This window comes from Haliotis cracherodii, unplaced genomic scaffold (genome assembly GCF_022045235.1).
Source record: "Haliotis cracherodii isolate W230 unplaced genomic scaffold, xgHalCrac1.p SCAF_42, whole genome shotgun sequence".
Classification (NCBI taxonomy): domain Eukaryota; kingdom Metazoa; phylum Mollusca; class Gastropoda; order Lepetellida; family Haliotidae; genus Haliotis; species Haliotis cracherodii.
In genome coordinates this window covers 1,029,901-1,049,874 of record NW_027266300.1, presented here as the reverse complement: position 1 = coordinate 1,049,874, position 19,974 = coordinate 1,029,901, and the positions used below count along the sequence as shown (strand labels likewise).

Sequence of the window (19,974 nt, the reverse complement as noted above, 5' to 3'; positions counted from 1 at the left end):
TTGTCCCCTACTCATACCTGCAGCTGAGCCACCTGCGTAGTCGGTCGGTGGACATTTGCCACGTTAGGACAATAGTTGAAATAAGGGTACAAAGAGGGGTTTTCACAATAACCTGTGAACCTAGGGGACATTGTCGATTCAGGTATATGCACTCGTGTATATCCTGCTCAATAGAACCTAGATACGGGATTATTAGGAGCTTTTTCCAAGAGGGATTGACCAGTTATATCTTTAGTTAAGATCAACATTAGACGAGGGATGTCCAAATAGGCAATACGCAATTAGTAAATTTAGTTGAGCATCATGATATTTTGACAGACCACTTTCCAGATATGATGTTTCGAAACAAAGACAATCAGCTGGGTGACCAGGCAACAGACCTGGAGAGTTCATATGAGTGTTGACCTGGCCTACGACTGATACACATCAGTTGTTGTGTATCAGTCACACCACAAACTCTGAGCTGGCAGGACAAATCCATGTCAGAGCACTGGGCGTATAGCCATCCCAAGTGATCATGTAGTGTGACAGAAAATGATTCACATGTACGAAAGTGACACCCAATGGAACGTCAATATAAATGTGCCCGCCAGATCGATGAAGTGTATGCTTATGTTGCTCGATGGCTCTCCAAATATACTAGATAATAAAACATACCTAACTTGAGGTCGGTTGACGAAGGATCCCGAGTTGTATGGATATCCTTTCTTATTTAACGTCTTCGGCGCTGGTGTTTCTAACATAAGCACTTCGGGAGCAGACACGTTGGACTGCTATATTTTACAATAAAGACCATGGTTCTATGAAGTAATGTCTCCGTGAAAATGATATTGTTCCTAATAATACTGAACGAGATGAAGTTCGAAAATTGCTGTCAGAAACTAAACAAACCAAGCTATTATTGAAGAGCCTCCACTTATAACTCACTGAAATCATAGGTGAACACGACTAAGTAAATATTATTGCCTTAGCCTGTCATGTCATCGTACCTAATTTTACAGATATTGGTTTTGTCTTTTGACACTGACGTAATAGCTCAAGGACGAGTGTGATCATTTGATAACTCCATGTTTCATCATACCGCACTACCAATGACATTATTAACATGGGACAGAAAGGAAACAAAAAGGGGTGCTTGGGTTGTACGGATCAATTGCCATTTCAGAAAATGATCCTTGAAGAGGCTAAATCTTACCAGCTGACTGTGAATGTGTTGGATAGACTACAGAACAGCTTATGATTCTGAACCTCACGAATGGACTTTGAAGTCATTGGAATGTAATGACCTCCCCGAGCGACTACTTGTTTTACTCCAGCCTTTAATGATTTGCTGATCAACTCAACTTGAGATGTGTGGTGGTGACTTCAGAACCCATTTCTCTTAGAAGAGGAATATTTCAGGGTTCTTTTAGCCCTTTGCTTTTGTGTTTGTCACTAAATCCATTAAGCTTGTTGCTTAGCAAAGAGGAAGGTTATCATCCTTGACCACCTCAGCATGGATGGCCTTGAACTATTTGCCAAAGGAGAATCAGCACTAAAAACAGATTCTCCTTGTCGTGTCCTTTTCTAATGACATTGCCATGTCCTTTGGGCTCAACATATTCAACATTCTCAATCTGTTTTATTTATATTTTAAAAGAGGGAACGTGGAATGTTAGAAAAGATTTGCTTCACATTCTGAAATGTCTCCGACATGTGCACCATAAAACTGTTTGGAAGCCCTAAGACATTTGACAGTGACAAATTCTAGTCATTCGTGAGTGCACTGACATTTATTACAGGGCCTGTTATTTATTGTTGCTGCTGATTATAGGACCAACCATAATCTTCATTATGATTGTAAGCCTATAACTGTTTCATTATTATTTCTTTGATTCGTACATTCAATCAAGTCACAAACCCTAACCACCAGAACCCAGTTAGTTGTCCCTTACAGCATGAGGTTCTAGGGCCCTGTTCTGACCCAGAATCCCCACTGGCTGTTTGGTTGGTTATTTACAGACTCCACTTTACAAAATGTCTCCGCCTCGACAAGGACGCTTCTTTCTTATACACACACAATGTTTCACGGCTACTTCTTGCCCGTTATCCGTCATGTGTACGTTCAGTTTTTTAAGACACTCATCCGTTGCTAATCATGTTTATGGTTGTGTTTAACATCTAAACGTGTGTTTAGGGTCTGAGAGTGTCGAGACTTAATCCCAGTTTTGTCAGGAGTATATATTCTATTAGATTTGTGCCAAAGCAAGATTTTTCACCAGTTTTAGCTTTGTTTCTGACTGTGCTGAGACTATCCAACAAAACATTGGGAATACAATGACAATATTCAGGATTAGAAAGTTTGGTGGGAGCAGCGAACACAATCAGCACAATGTCGGAAAATCTACATTGAAATTATATAGGTCTACAAATTATTGTTTTGCTCTTGAGATTTCTCTGAAGTAACTGCATATTAAATAGTTGTGAAATAGACTGTGTACATATATTTGTTTCTGTTGCAATGTAACTATTTGTATGCATAAGAATTTGTTTGTTAATATTTTCGTATTATGCTCATGTCACTGCAACAAACCTTCAGCTAAATTCAAGCCACATAATAACTTCCGTATTCATAATCAAAACAGCCAAATACAACATTAACCTCAGCGAAATATTCTCTTGTACAATAACATTGAAAAATAATTATGAACTTGATATGTTGACGTGATTTCTATTAAAATCTAATGTCAGTGTGTATTATACATTTTATCGATATTGTGACTTTATGCCCAAATATATGCTTTTTGTCATAAACATGTGTTTTTAGACGCCGTTCAGGCCTTTTATGTGCCTTTATACACACCTAATGTGTTTTCAGTTTAGGATTTTAAAACATTCCTAAACAGGTTATAATCTAAACATATCTTGTATGTGGTTACATTCTAAACACCTTTTGATAGTGTAGATGCACTACCAACATCGCACTCGGAGTCTTAAGAGTATTACACAATAGTCAAACGCAGGGTAAAATCCAATACACTTACTCAATATAAAGACACCCGACAGCTGTAGAATATATACTGAACCAAATTAAAAACCTGAGATAAGCTGATCGCACGTACCCCGACTCCAGTGACAGAGTATAACCTCAGGTTCCCCAGGAGAACGCACTTCAAGCGATCACACCACTGATAACATACTGGTAGCCTAGGCGTGACATAAGGACGGACATTGATAAGCATGTTACTGCAATTATATAATCAGTCCTCGTCTTTGGGCATTTCAGTTGTCCTGTGATCTCCCCTACACAACTATTTCCACCGCGTTGATAATATTTCTACCGCGGTGATAATAATTCCATCACAGTGAAAATATTTACACCGCGATGGAAATAGTTTTCTGTATTTTCATTTTAGTTTTTGACATTTTCGCTTTTGTGTTTGACATTTTTATTTGTGTTTTTGACATTTTCATTTTAGTTTTGGACATTTTCTCTTCACTTTTCAGCAATTCAATAGCTACGTGCTGTTCGGACCATGCACAAGACCCGTATGTTGACTATTGCATGTTCACATTTTTTAAAACACAGGTAATAACTTTCAATTTAACAGGAGAACTTCCAAACTTCTACTACATCTATCTGCGTGAAGGACCTTGCCTGGACGTCAGTATTGACTTGTTCAAACTGAGACACATTCTCTGTGTAATTAGAGGAAACACCTGCTGAAAGATTGATACATATGATAATAGAATAATACATATTTTGCATGACTTTGCAAGAAATGACAAAAGTACGAGTTCCCTTTAGGTTCTTTCTGGTTAGGGCCCCTATTATCAAATCATTTCTATCTCTTGTACTTTGTAAGTCGATGGGAAAGTGCTTCTTTATAACTTGCTGAACAAGGGTCGAATATAACTCATATTCTTTCGCACAGACTTATGACAATCACAGCGATAAGACAATCTAAACTCGTATTTTTTGCAATCGTAGCGTGTAGTCTATAACATAGACTTATAACAGTCTTAGTGCTGAGATCGGAACGAGGCCCCGAAAGCCGTTGTACAGAGTTGAGTTCCTTGGGCGTACAAGAAGCCTCTGCTCGCTAGTTCGAATCCCGGTTCGCCCTGTTTATGTTTATATCTGTGTCAGCACCATACTCGTGCATAGGTTTTACTAAACTGGTAATAACGTATACTTTTAACATAGACATACCACAGTTAAAACACTAAGCTGATCGGAACAAGTATTCTTTAACATAGTTTCACAACAGCCGTACAAGACCTACAACTACATTCTGTGAGATGTAAGTGAAATGTTGTTGAAAGGCACTAAACCCAGCTCACTCTCCCATACAGAACCAGCCCTCTCGGGAAGATATTGAGAGTTGATGTGGATGAACCGGGTTTTGTGGGCGGCTCAGCGCTCCGGTACGGCATTCCCGCAAGCAATCCGTTTTTGGACAAGACACCATGGAGACAGGAGGTGTTTGCATACGAATGTCGTAATATGTGGCGATGTAGCCAAGACACAGTTGCTTACAGAAATGGTGAGTGTTGTGTGAGGTGAGTGAGTGAGTTGGGTTTAACGCCGCTTTTAACAGTATTACAGTTATATCGCGCGGTGACAGCTTAATGTAGGAGGAAAGCACAAAGTGATGCAGGCCTCAGACGTTTACCACCTCAGTGAAACCGACGAGCACGGGTATGGTCCTGACAAACCTAGAAACATAATCTTGGCAAACCGGGATTCGAACTCATACTCATAGGTTTCTGGCGTGCCCAAGGGACGCAACTCTGCTCAGCGAATTGCAGCGCCTTAGACGACTCGGCCATCCTGTTGTGTGAAGAGTCACTTAGTAGGAACCCACGTGAATAAGATGAATCTGCATTATCAAGTTTTAGGAATGCTCTTTAAAAATTACTCTTTTTTCTTCAATTGTGAGCAATATTTACACAATACACACTGAGTATTCCAGACAGAATAGGTGCCACAGGATTGAACCGCCTAAAGACCAACGTGGAGTCAATGGTTACAGTTAGTTACCTGGATGCGATGCTATCAATTACTGGATTGACACGATTATGTACAGGCACCGTTACATAGCTGGAATACTGCTGACCAAACACAACATTTGCTCACACAATGATACGTCATGGGTTGTTATCATCCTATTATGCCTTTGTAGTACAGAAAATGGGGATTCTGGAATAGAATGCAGAAAATAAGCAGCCTGCTCAACTATGTTTGAAGTACCTATGATGAAGATATAATTAGCAGCATATCTGTCCAAAAACCCATTCCTCATACTCATTTATCGAGGTGCCTAAAGATTCATGTGGATATCATCAACTGACAGGGTGTCATTGGCAACAAGATGTTATCTGATCACTGCCACCGCCGGTGAAGTAGCCATGGTGATAGTTGTGATGATAGAATTAAATTATCACTTATATTCAGAGATGAATACTATTTATACATCAATACTATAGCTTACAGCTGTTCCTCATATGACCGCATCGATTCAACAGAACTACAAAGCTCCATAGAGCCCCCGGTATCCTGTCCTGCACCAACACATTGCTACACCAGTGTTATGACATGTGGCACAATGTCATCTGCCAGATCTATGACATGAATCATGATATATAAGCTACACCAGTGTTATGACATGTGCCATGATATCGCTGTACTCAAATAGTAGCAACAAAACCCTTTGCAAATTCAAAGCGTAAAGCAGAGTCGATTGTATGATTCCGACTATATCATGAGCATGTGTCTTTGAATCACTATCAAATAGTGATGATACCAGATATTCGCGAAAAAGGTGAGCGTATCTTATCCCATCGGTGATATCCATAAGAACATATGCAAAGGCAAGTCAATTGTTCACCTGGAAAAATTATGTATGGTACAAGTCAAAATACAGAATTGCAACGGACATCACTTTTGTCACTGATGTGTCAAATTTGGAAATGTTCTCCACTTATCTACCATAAAAGGTTTAGAAAGGGGCCTCGATTGTTGTAACCTTGATCAAACAACTTTGGAGCAAGAGTCGTATGATGCTCTTTGAAAACTAGGTAGAAATAGTGTGCTCGATTGTACTTCCAAAGATGTGAAATGTATACACCAAAAGCTGGAGCTGCATGAATATTGCTCGACATGAAGGAAAAGTTGAGCATTGGAAAGTTGAAGTAATTCCCCTTGTCATAAAGGCTTGTGTCAATCTTTTGAATCTCTGAAGCAGGAACAGGGGACATGGATCTGCACCCAGGCTTTCCCCGATGGGTCAGTGTTATACGGTCATGTGGACCTCCACCCCAGCTTTTTCTCAGGGTGCCAGTGATAAAGAGGATCTGGACTTGCACCATAGCTTTCCCCATATGTGTCAGTGTTGTAGGGGGGAGTGGACTTGCACCCTAGGTTCTATTGTGTGTGTCAGCGATATACAGGGACGTCGACGTGTACCCTAGCATTCCGTGGAGGTGTAGTCTTTAAGAGGGGAGTGGAACTGTGCGCTAGCATTCCGTGGAGGTGTTAGTCTTTAAGAGGGGAGTGGACCTGTGCCCCAGCATTCCGTGGAGGTGTTAGTCTTTTACGGGGGAGCAGCGTACCTGTGCGCTAGCTTTCCGTGGAGGTGTTAGTCTTTTACGGGGGAGTGGACCTGTGCACCAGCATTCCGTGGAGGTGTTAATCTTTTAGAGGGGAGTGGACCTGTGCCCTAGCATTCCGTGGAGGTGTTAGTCTTTTAGAGGAGAGTGGACCTGTGCCCCAGCATTCCGTGGAGGTGTTAGTCTTTTACGGGGGAGCAGCGTACCTGTGCGCTAGCTTTCCGTGGAGGTGTTAGTCTTTTACGGGGGAGTGGACCTGTGCGCCAGCATTCCGTGGAGGTGTAAGTCTTTTATGGGGGAGCGGACCTGTGCGCTAGCATTCCGTGGAGGTGTTAGTCTTTTAGAGGGGAGTGGACCTGTGCCCTAGCATTCTGTGGAGGTGTTAGTCTTTTGGGGGGAGTGTACCTGTGTGCTAGCATTCCGTGGAGGTGTTAGTCTTTTACGGGGGAGTGGACCTGTGCGCTATTATTCCGTGGAGGTGTTAGTCTTTTAGGGGGAGTGTACCTGTGTGCTAGCATTCCGTGGAGGTGTTAGTCTTTTAGGGGGAGTGTACCTGTGTGCTAGCATTCCGTGGAGGTGTTAGTCTTTTAGGGGGAGTGTACCTGTGCGCTAGCATTCCGTGGAGGTGTTAGTCTTTTGGGGGGAGTGGACTTGTGCCCTAGATTTCCCCGGGTGTGTCAGTTATATACAGGGGAGTGGCCCTGCACCCAGTCTACCCTGGGGCTGCCAGTTATGTACAGGTTATCTGGTGGTTCCCTTTCTTAATTAACTTTATGTCACTTCACTTCTCGCAGGTGAGCGGCGTATATTCTGTGGCGATCCAGAAGAGCGAGCTTATGAAGAGATCAATCTCATCCGCAGCGGGAGGAACTACGGATGGAACATCAAGGAGGGGAACGAGTGCTTGGACAGGTCAAAGTGCAGCAATGGAACAGTAGGTAGGTAGCCTTCGTCTCTCTCACCCTTCACGAGGCTGCCTCCTTGGTCTAGTGTACACAGTCTGCCTGGGGAGCAGAGGATCGGTTGTCCCAGGCCACGTCATAGATAATATCTGAATAGTTTCAGTCAGATGATGGCCCACATTGTTTGTACACTGCATACAGCTGATTGCCATGCTTAACTATGGCATACACTGAAAATATAGACATTCCTAGTTCAGGTGATGTATGAAATTATTGGCAATTTCATATATAAGTACACCTTTATTCTTCTTGGATATATACTATGCAAAACAAGTAGGGGATGTTTTGTTTGAGGTGAAACCACAGGAAAATACATCAATGTCTGGCAATGCAAGCGGCTGATTTATGTGGCAAGAACAAAGCTCCCAAACATGACATGTCATGAAGCACGAGATCTCAGACAGCACGTGCTAGGGGTGACATGCCAGATTTACCATTGTCACTCAGACTCGGTTGTTAGCAGACCCATATTGTTTTCATGGAACCAACGCCCAAAGACACGTTATTAAGCACATTTAATCATTTAGGAAGCAACAGCATTGATCATGCAACGTCAGCAACGTGCTGAACGTCTCCGTGTCACAGGCATGTTGCAGGTGGGCACATGTCCGAATATTGTTGCCCAAACACTGCATATTTCTCAGTCTGTAATCAGAAGAATACAACAATGATCGACGCTGCTCTGGACGCCCAATGGCAACAACTCAAGCCCAGGACAGATTAGTGAGAACGATGTGATTACGAAATGGATTGCAAACTGGCTGTCAGATAATCGAGAGTCCATGCACAGACGGTGCGAAATCGCCTGCACAGATGACATTTCATGCATGACGTCAATGTGTCATCCCAATCAAAGGCGTCAGTGGCATAGGGAACATCAGCAATGGGATAATCGATGTTGGGCTAATGTCATTTTCCCTAACGAATCGAGGTTTATCCTGACTTCCGTGACCGAAGGAATCGAGTTTGGAGACGTCCTAATGAACGGTTTATGGACGTTAACGTTTTGGGGGTGGTATCACAATGACTGTCCGAACTGCGCTCCATATTGCAGGTCAATACTATCGGGACATCATTGCGCCACTCGTGTTGGGCAACGTTTCATCTCTTAAGATGACAGTGAACGTGTTAATCGTTCCAGAATTGTGACCCAATTCCTCCAACAGGAATCATGCCATGGCAAGCACTCTGTAAAAAAAAATGCCTCCAAGGAATCGTGCATGTCTGGCAAACAGAGGTGGTTTTACCCGATATTAGTGACGTTGGCTGCAAAATTTCGAATATGCCCCCTGACCTAATTAACGTCCTAGTGCCACCATCACATCACACCAACCATGAAAACCCACTAGATCTGATCGTCTACTCCCCAGCAGATATGATCATATCCCCCTTTCCATGTTCCTCCGGCTTAGTACGTTCCACCACCACCTGCTAATACATTCACAATGTAACCCTGTAATATCTGCAATTGCCTGGTGGTCATCTACTCTAAGCATTGCTTTAAAATCAGGCAATATGTACAGGTGGGGATATGACAGGTTTGATCATTTACTAATTCCTTATTTAGCATGAAGAAAGGTAAAGGCATAAAGAAATGATTTATTCCATTGTGCTACTTCTGATGCGCTCGTAACGCCTCGTTATATTTCTGCAAATGTGGTCAAGGACTTGTGGTAAAATACAAAGCCACAGAAAAGTCAGGCATGAGAATATATATGAGGGAGGGTAGGGGTGTTTCCTCCCAATATGGCACCAACATGTTCATTTGCATTTCATGAGAATAATTTGTCTGGACCATCCACAAGGGATCAAAAATGTTTTCATATTAGTAATCAAAATTTGAACTTCCCTCACGTCAGTCAGATAGCCAGAAAACGATGAGTTTCCATAGCAAATTTTGAGAGGATGGAAGGGAGATGATTTCTTTGGAATTTTCTTTTAATTGATATGGATGACACAAATATCATTACTCCTTTCTGTGTGATGTTGAGGTGAGGTGTGGGGTAGACTGGTGTGTGGTGGGGTCGGGTAGGTTGGTTTCATATTTCCTTCGGGGTGATGGGTGATCCTACTACTGTTTGGAAACAAAGAGTGTCTTCTGTAAACTTCATCCTGAATGTGGTTACAGAGAACGAAGCGCTGCCGATCTACATGTACATGCACACCAACCTCTTTCATGCTGTCGTCGGGGGATATGTGTACAGAGGCAGGAATCTTCTTGACTTGTACGGGCGCTATCTGTACGCCATGACCGGGTGAGTACATGCAGATGTTTACAGAGTGTAGTGATTGTGTTTGTGATTGAGTTATACAACTGTGTGTCAGCTTAATGTCGGAGTTATGCCGTAAGTGAATCTTGTCTTAGACATTTACCTCTTTGGTTAAACTCATGAGCACCAATATGGTGCTGACATCCCAAGAAACATCAGATCTTTCAGCCAAGTTGTCCAAGGAATGCACCTCTGCACAGCGAATTACAGTGCCGGAAGTTAATCTGTTAACATAAGAATTAACGTTAATGGGCAATAAAGTCAAACTGCCGAAGATTTTGTTGGGTTTTCAGACTGATACCACAAGACTTGAGGTTAATGATTGGCTGAGTGACTTAACGCCGTTCGGAACAATATTCAGTAATGTGAACTTATTCAAACAGGATAAAATGAATATTTACTCATGTCTTCGACATTTACCACTTCAGTGCCAAAAGACCAAATATCATAGTTTGGGCGACTCTTAGATCTTAACCCAAGACCAGAGGACACTGGAGACAGATAACAGATGAGAATCAGCACACATGAATTCCGATGCATTATGCCTCCAATCCATATGTGCCACTTGAAAGTCACATTAGTCACTTGAAAGGGAATATACCAGTGACACTAGGATGAGATCATCTGTGACAATTGACAGTCACAAAGAGGATGTTATATTGCATTGTTGAGTGTATCTACCTGATAACCAATGATTCCTCTAATTATATGTATATGTGTCTACATGTGCCTGATTCTGCATCTGTGTGTGTACCTGGTTCTGTCTCTGTGCCCACACCTGACTGAGTCTTCGTCTCCGTCTGCGTCTGCGCCTGCGACTGTGTTTGTGTTGTATCTGTGTCTGTTTTTTCAGCCAAATGTCAGTGTTAACCGAGGACAGCTACGGCTGGACATCGTCCCCGCTTCCGGTTTGTGATGGAAATTAGTGTCCGTGTGACGCCAGGGAGCGACCCAGGGACTTCCTACTGACCTTTGGTCAAGATGAACAAGGTGACATTGCGAGGGTTAAGTCTATCCTTAAATCAAAACGATCGCGTATATTGCTATAACCGTGTTTATCTGTTTTCGTCCAGATTGATCCTAGCATATGCATTCTGTGTTTCTTCAGGAGAGGTATACCTTCTGACGACGTCTTTAATAACGGCTTCCAAAGACGATGGCGTTGCTTTGAAAATAGTGTCATCACTTGGGTAGGTACTTTCTTATCTCACGCCAGGATATCAACATTTTATGCGGCTGTGTCAGACGTCGCGGAGGTAAGCCAATGTATTAACCTTTAAGCAAAGGTATGCCTGCACCAGGACGGAACACACATTACAGGTAACAGTTGATCAAGGCATTGCCTACAATGGCTAAAGGTCCGATAATCTTGTTAGAAACCACAAAACATTTGTTTCAGGACATCCCACGTGTCTGGTGAACAGTTATAATTTAAATGTAAACTCTGCGGTCAAAATAGTGCCTCCAGTATTTGTTAAACAATGAAACAAGCCTCTGTCCCCGACCCCTCCTCCTCCACCTCCAAAACACCAAAGGCCTTTCCCTTAAAAACACTTTAAAATCACATTGGTTCCAGCAGTAGATATTTTGTGATGTTCTGATTCAGGGAGAAGGCGGTAACTTGTGGGTGTGGTGACAGGGGAGAGTCTACAGGAGTCGTGGTGGTTTCTCTGATGATGGCGGTGCTGAAGTGATTCCATTCATAGGGTGTTGAGGCCGTTGACTGAAGACTTTGTATATTTGCTAGATATGAATATAAACTTATGTTATGCTTATAAGTGGAGATTTTTGCAGATGGGAATAGTATGTCATAATCGGACTTCGAGGGTTCTCCATTTTAATATTGGAATATGTTTGGTCAGGAATGCGGCACAAAGTTCAAGGTTCGAATGTTGTTTTGGAGCATGGTTTTGTGAATACACCTTTATGACTTGTGTAATGTCCACAACAGTTTTATGCAATTCCTTCTGCGTGAGGCTCAGAACATCAACCAACGCTCGTGCATGTTATGTTTACTTCAAGTAGACATACATGTGAATCATTTTCAGGGTGCTTAATAAGCACACATAAACTAAATGTAAGACTGTGTACGTTTGCAGTGTTTTTGCACCACTATTTTTATATCACTATTTTTTTACCTTGACGGATGTAGATCTATGCAAAATTTTATTTAGTATGTATCCATCAAACCCATCACACTCCATGAATTCTATTGTCCAGCAGCCGAAGTGCATAGCCGAACAAATTAGTATTTTGGTCAGCATTGGTCAGTACACAACACTGCTGATGGTGACCTGCTTGATTGATTGTTCCTCTTCTTATTTAGGCAAGAAACATTTTGTTATCTGATACATTTTGTCTTATGTATATATATTCTAGATGGTCTATGTTTTTACATGTGGTGTCGTACTATTCATGACAATGATGCTTGTACATACAGCAATCCACGATGATCATATGTTTCTAAAGTATAGCTTCATATAGAATAAACGCCCAAAATTAGTTCATATTGGGAATTATACGCAATTCCTGTCATCGCATGCATTTCCTACTTATTTGAGCTTGTTTCAATTATGTCAAATCTGGCTTTTGGCCCTGTGATTGATTCGTTTGCGTGTTTATTACAATAAAATCAAAAGTGCTCTAGTCTGTGCTTCGTGAATTTCGTTTCATATATTGAAGCATTCGAAATAATTAGACTTTCTTTACAGACACAGACACACACACATGATATCACCAAAATTTAAACAAAATCGCTTTTTTATTTCTTTAAACATGTTAAATACGCTGGAGGTTGGAACTGCTCATGCTTTGGTCGAACAAACCCTGGAACTCGAATTATGTTTGGAGCCTGAAGGAATGAGAGATGTAATTACAATTTGCCGCAGTTTTTATTACAATTTACCGCAGTGCAGTCATAACAATTTACAGCAGTTTTTATTACAGTTTACCTCAGTATTACATTTTACCACAGTGTTATAACATTTTCCACAGTTTATTACAATTTACTTTGTAACAGACGGGTGCCACCTGTGGGGCAGGATACGTTCACCTTCTCGAGAACAACTGGTATAATTAATATTTGAGAGTGATTCATAAACACATGCTCATGATATACACTCTTCAAAAACCTAAACACACAGGTCGTATGTAGTTCATTGAACCTGACTACACAGAAATCCAGGATATAAATTGGATATATGTTATTTGAAAATGTTGGTGGCCTCATTTTCGACAAACGATGCGTCAAAACGCAGCCATTGTCGATTTGCAATGTCTTAAACGGCTTTGTGTTCAAAAATTCATGGATGAGAACAGTAAAGCAAAATGCACGTGTGTAATACATGGCATGATAGGAAATACAGGGCATTAGAGGGAATAGAGGGCATTAAAGGTAATACAGGGCATGAAAGGTAATACAGGGCATTAGAGGTAATACAGGGTGTAACGGTTCAGGGGGTGGGTATTGGGGTACAGCTCTGGTAGCGAATTGTGGATCACTCCCAATACCACCAACCACACAGTTTTAATTATTTAATGTTTTAAGAATAATTTCACAATTAAGAATTGCACAATAAGATTTATTAATTTACAAGAATATAATTATTCTTTTCAGTATTTCATTCAGTTAGGAAGATGTACAATAAATATAAAATACTTGAATGTCAACTCACATATCTCGGCTCGAACCGGCTTTCACTCTCGTATCAGAAAAAGTACAACCGATCAAACTGTCAACAAAGTGACGTCATACCGGAAGTAGTCTCTCGCACGAGGATACGGTCGGATGAACGTGGGGAAATTGCACTCCACCAGTGACAGAAGTTATTTTACTTCGAGTCACGGCTGTGTAGTAATATACAATGCATTCAGATGGACTAGATGCACTTTTGTAGCCATACAAGGCTGATTTAAGCCATTATGCTACAAGAAGTAGTTTCGTGGAACAGACTCACGAATATAGGTGACGTTACACGAACTATCACGTTGCCAAATCGAAACAGGTGATTTAGAACGTGTTCACATTTTGTTTTTGCACATTTAACAAACAGTCAGTAAGATCAGTGGTGATATACGTTAATTCATGTAGCAATAACGTATATCTTTACGGTATGCTGTATCACATACAACATATACAATATGATTCATCTCACTGTCTACTGACCGAAATGTACAAAAGGCTTGTACAGTACAATATTCCCCGTTTTAAAATGTAACTCGACCGCGAGTAAAACAACAATCTAATGATAGTGGATATGTGTCAATACAATTGATATTACACAACAATATAATATCACGGAATATTCGTCTAATACCTTTCCTATTTGACATAGTGAAACATAAATTTTAGTATATACCTGTTACATACCAGTATACTTACTTATTCACTTACATTTCCACAAGAACATCCATGAATTAAAATACAGAAGAATAAAACATTTTACAAGTCCAATATCACAGTCTGAGAGACAATCCCAGAGTTCAACAGATACACTGTCTCACTTCTGCATGTTCAGGATGTACGCATCAGCTTGATGGCGCAGGTTCAGCTGTTCCATGAACCTCTGGTCTTCGGCCATGTGAAGAACTGACAGGGCCTCCCTGCCAGAATTGATGAAGATGTCCAGAGCTGGTCGTGACCGCGGGATGTCAGCTGCAGTAGGCCATGAGGGCGTTGCCTTGGCTAGACGTCATTGCAGATGTTCGACTTCCTGCCTGAGCATCTGAATATCCAGTTGGGCCCTGTCATAAGCCACCTCCCACTGCGTGGACTGGTCCGCCATCTGGTTGGATCTCGGCTCTGTGACCGGAACTGCCTCTCCAGTGCTGAACTTATGCTCAGCTTTGGGTATATGATCTCCAGGTTTCACGGTTGCAGGTACCTGGGTAACCTGTGATCGTATCTTCTTCCCAGTTACGTTCTTCGTTGTGCTCTTCTTTGCTGAGTTAGTTTGAAAGACAAGATTGCCTGGGTCGACAAAGCATCTATTCACCATCACCTTTGTCCGAGCTCTTCTGCAGACCTGCATGGGGTTGGCCGGATTCCCTTTACGTCCGGCGTGCACCACCCCATAGTGACGGGTCAGGTCAGCGAACCTGTTAAAAACTGATCGGCACTCCCTTACGGGGCAGAAGAATGTTGTCAGGTGCTGTGTATGGAGCATTATCCAGTGCCTGTCAAAAGCTTGTACATTTACAAACATCTCCTTGTCAGGGCATGCCGGGCATTCCATACCACTCCTGAAAGTGACAACTTCCAGGGATGTTGGTAACTGAGACGGAGCATCTTGATCGAAACTCATATCCTCGTCACCAAGGTCAAGAATATCCTTGTCTGGAACATTGGTAGCCCTGGGAGAATTTATAAGTTTGAATTTATTAAGTTAATTATGAATGTTTACATTTCAATATAATTGGCATACAAATGTAGGTGTAAATCAAAGATATCCGTTTCCTATGTTATTACAACAATAACATGTCATATAAGTCTCGTTAATACTAACGGTTGATCCAATATCTCCCATTTGATAAAATAAGACATTAATTCTCATGCGTTCTAAATGGTCATTCTCTGGAATATCTACCGGAAAGCATCCAACACGCCCAAATTTTAAATCCAGATAGCATCCAGGATAAATAATCAATACGAACCAATTAACAGAACATACCATATCTCATCAATCTTTAAACCTTGGCATAGGCTATTGTAACTGCATTTGAATTGTTTTATTTTTACACAACTAATTCTCATCTCTGAATGTTTCAGGATGGCTCACTGGGAGGTATTCACTCAATCTTTATACTCCGGAGTCCACCATGTTGGTGGGTCATTACCCTCGTACGGTAACAACCGGTCAACATGAACAACCCTAGAGGATCTATTTGGACCATTTTGAGTACGATATGTGATGTCAGCAATGTGCTTAGTGACAACCCAACCTTTACACCACTTCGAAATGAATTTGTAACTCAGTTTTGAGCCTTTGTGAGGGTTAAACAACCATACTGGCTGTCCGACTTTAAGTCGTGTTTCCTTGCTCCCCTGGTCATATCGTTTCTTACGCACTTCGGAAGAATGTCTGAGATTTCTCCGAGCAGACTCAAAAGCATGTTCAAAATGTTGTTTGACCTCGTCGACATAGTCATTTCTCGTCACAGGATTCTCGTTAGGATTTCCTGTGACCAGGTGGTAAGGCATTCGCACTTGCCTACCGAGCACCAACCTGTTTGGTGTATAACCTGTCGACTCATGCTTTGAGCTTCGATAAGCAGCCATTACGAAGGGGAGATGTTTGTCCCAGGACCTTGGTCTCCCTTCAGTATAAATGCTAAGCATGGCTGCTAATGTTTGGTTAAACCGCTCGACCTGGCCATTGGCCTGTGGTCGGAGAGAAGTTGTCCTAGTTTTAACAACTCCCAGCAATTTACATAGTTCCTGGAACAGGTTAGCCTCATACTGTCTACCTTGATCACTATGTATAAGAGCTGGGGTACCATAGCGACAGACCCACTCCTTGACAATCTTCTTTGCCACTGTTTTTGCCTCGATATTTGAAATCGCATAGGCCTCAGTCCACTTCGTGAACGAATCAGTGACAACAAGTATGTACTTGTTGCCACTGGCGGTACGGTCCAGTGGGCCCATGATGTCGGTGGTGAGTCTCTTCATGGGTGAGCCTGTTGTATACTCTCTCATGGGTGCTTTCTGTTTCCTAGGACTCTTCCTGGCAACACACTTATCACAACTGATGCAGTGCCGACGCACATCAGTTTTCATACCAATCCAGAAGTAAGACTGTTCAAGCTTGGCAAAAGTCTTGGAAACCCCAAGATGGCCTCCCAAAGGTGAGTCATGACACGCTTTGAGGATAATTCGCCGGTTGATGGATGGTACAACTATCTGCCAATGCCAATCCTTTCCATCCTGACTCTCCCATCTTCTGTGTAAGACACCCTGCCTTATCGACAGTCGATGAAACTGACCCCACAGCGCTTTGCATGCCTCCGAATATCCTGAAACAGTTTCCCATTCAGGTCGGGTATTTTGATCTCTAGCCTTGTATATTAGGCTGATATCGGGATCTTGAAGCTGCAGGTCGTGAATCTCCTCAGGACTGAAGGAATTTTCCTCAACTCTACCCAATTGGTGTGAGCTGGAACAGGAGGTATCTTTATCCTGTTTGGCAGTTTGTGATCTGGTGATGGCATAACAACTAAGATTCGACTCTACCAACCCTATGCTGCAAGGTCCACTCTCCCTCTTACATTGGGGACAGGGTGCCTGAGGTCTGCAACTTAGTGCGTCAGCATTCCAATGCACTCGGCCTGGCCGGTGTACCTCGGTCAAATCATAGTTGCCTAGTTCTTGTAGCCAGCGAGCCATCTGGTTGACAGGCCTCTTAATTCTTTTTGCCCAGACCACTGCAGAGTTGTCAGTTCTGATAGTGACATGCCTACCAAAGACATATGGATGCCAATGGCGACATGCAGTTACTACTGCCAGCAATTCTCGACGGGTGACACAGTAATTCTTTTCTGCTGGTGTGAGACTTTTGCTGTAATAGCCAAGAACAACTTCTCTGCCATCTTGATTTTGTGACAGGACTGCACCTATACCTTCACCGGATGCATCTGTGTCAACAGTTATCTCACCTTCAAGCCTTGGAAACCCGAGAACTGGTGCTGAGGTAAGTGCTTCCTTCAGGCTGATGAAAGCTCGATCAGTCTCCTCAGTCCAAAGAAAATCAACCAATGGACTGGTAAGTTTGGTCAGTGGCCTAGCAATTTTAGAGAAATCTTTTATGAATTTCCGATAGTAGTTAGCCAGACCCAAAAACTGTAGTATCTCCTTTCGAGGCTTTGGGGTAGGCCAACATCTTACTGCCTCTATTTTCTCTGGCTGGGTGTGAACACCATCAGCCAAAATAACATGGCCTAAGAAATCGACTCTCTCTTTAAAAAGGTGACATTTTTTAGGCTTTAATTTCAGGCCAGCTGAGGTCAGACGGTTGAAAACTGATTGCACCCGGAACATTGTTTCTTCGAAAGTAGTTCCGAAGACAATGATGTCATCCAGGAAACACAGACACTCATTCCACTGGAGACCTCTAAGCACCATTTCCATAAGTCTCTCGAACACACTTGGGGCGTTACATAGGCCGAAGGGCATGACATTCCACTCAAACAGTCCGTAACGGGTGACAAAGGCTGTTTTCTCTCGATCACGAGGATCCATTTCTACCTGCCAGTATCCTGCTTGCAAATCCATTGTGCAGAACATTTTGGCATCACCCAGACTGTCAATACAGTCTGCAATGCGAGGTAGGGGGTAGGAATCTTTCCGAGAAACCTCATTTACGAGCCTAAAATCACAACAATATCTCCAACGGCCATCCTTGCGTTGCACAAGAACTGTCGGGGAAGCCAAGGACTATTTGAGGGACTGATTACACCTTGCTCTAACATTCGAGCCACTTCTTTCTCCTCCGCCTCTTGCCTCGCCAGCGTCTGACGACGTGGAGCCTGTTTGATAGGTCTCGCATCACCAGTATTGATGCGGTGTTTAACAAGGTTAGTTCGACCAAGATCATCATCATCTTTTGCGAATGTATCTCTGTATGAGTACAGGAGATCTCTCAGCTCATCCTGCTGCTCAGAGCTGAGGTTTGTTTTACTGCGTTCAAATAAATCTGTTAAATGATCAGGCACCTTCGAGTTTTTAACATTAACTCGTGATACTTTCTTTATTTGCCTATCTGGTACTACATTGACACACTGACACTGACCAATAATTCTTCCCTTAGCTAAAGTGTATTTGGTATCAAGAACATTGATAACCTTAACTGTAGCTGCCTTATTACTATTTGTGACTACTGAATTGCCCATGATTATACCATGTGTGAATAAAATCTCCTTGCAGGGTTCTATCAGAATCGAGGACCGTTCCCGATGAAGTTGAGGCAAGCTCACTTGGATAAAAGATACAGACTGTGGCGGCAAAAAGACATCATCTGCAACGATGACAGTGGTTTCAGCTCTCACAGTTGGTAACCACCTGCCCATCAACCGGATCCTTGACCCAGGGATGTCGATCAGACCCTCCAGTCTATCCAGTACATCTATACCAAGAATGCCATCACAATCATGGGAATTATCAACCTCTGCAACCAGGAATTCCTCCACAGTGGGGTTCATGTCATCACTAATGTGAACAGGTGCTTTGAATATTCCATGTGCTTGGAATAAGCTCCCATTAACAGCCTCCAGAACCATGTCAATTGAGTTGACAGCTAATGAAGATGGCAAGCGCTTGCTTGCGGCTGGGGAAAGTAAGGTCACCTGACTACCTGTGTCAACAAGCAAAGTGAAGTAAATGTTGCCAACCTTGACATTCACTAATTGGCCCTTATCTCCTACTTTAAAACAAGCCTGGAAATTTGCCTTCACCTTGACTGGGTCAGATGGATTAAGGGAGGAATCAGGGGTTATCTCCCCTTGACCAGAAATCAGACAAATCTCTCCCTCCATCTGACACTTGCTTTATTAGCTCTCACTTCCTTAGGATTTGTGGTTTCTATTTTAGAACTCTCCACCGAAGCCCGACCTAAGTCCGGGTCGGTGGGGTACCGTTTCCCTGACAACTATTTGTCTTGGAATTCTGAGGGCACTCAGAAGCCCAATGACTGTTCTCACCGCATGTGAAACAGGCAGTGGTTCCTCTCCTAGAAGCACTAGGGGATCGCGAATAACTACGCCCATTGGAATGCTCTCTCCTATTTTGAGAGGATTGAGGTCGCCCCTCATTTTTCTGAAATGTGTTGCTCTTATTGTTCTCAACAGGTCTTCCTCTAGCAATGCGACTTTGTGAGCGAGATGGCTGTACCTGCACTGATGTAAGCTTCTCTACTGTCTTTTGAAGATCAGCCAGCTGATTGGTCAGAGTAGTAAGTCTCTGGTTGACAGATTTCTCATCCAACTCTGAGTCAAAATGAACTCTCCTTCCTTGTGAAGGGTAAGGACTCAGTGCCCGCACCGACCTCTGTTGACCAGGTTTTCCTACAACTGACTCGAACAGCTCAGATACATCCACCGCCTCCTGTAAGGTACGTACACCTCGGTCCATGAACCGGAGTCTCAAGTCTTGATCCACA

At 42.5% G+C, this 19,974-nt stretch overlaps 1 protein-coding gene across 1 annotated transcript in view; it reads left to right on the top strand.

The window, feature by feature from the left end:
- The first annotated feature begins 1,255 nt into the window (after window positions 1-1,255).
- LOC139441645 (HHIP-like protein 2) overlaps window positions 1,256-19,974 on the top strand; it is a 29,960-nt gene continuing 11,241 nt past the window's right edge. The window contains exons 1-3 of the mRNA XM_071222451.1: window positions 1,256-1,278; window positions 3,487-3,528; window positions 4,336-4,526. Of these exons, the coding sequence (XP_071078552.1) occupies window positions 1,256-1,278; window positions 3,487-3,528; window positions 4,336-4,526 (256 nt within the window). The remainder of the gene's footprint in view (window positions 1,279-3,486; window positions 3,529-4,335; window positions 4,527-19,974) is intronic.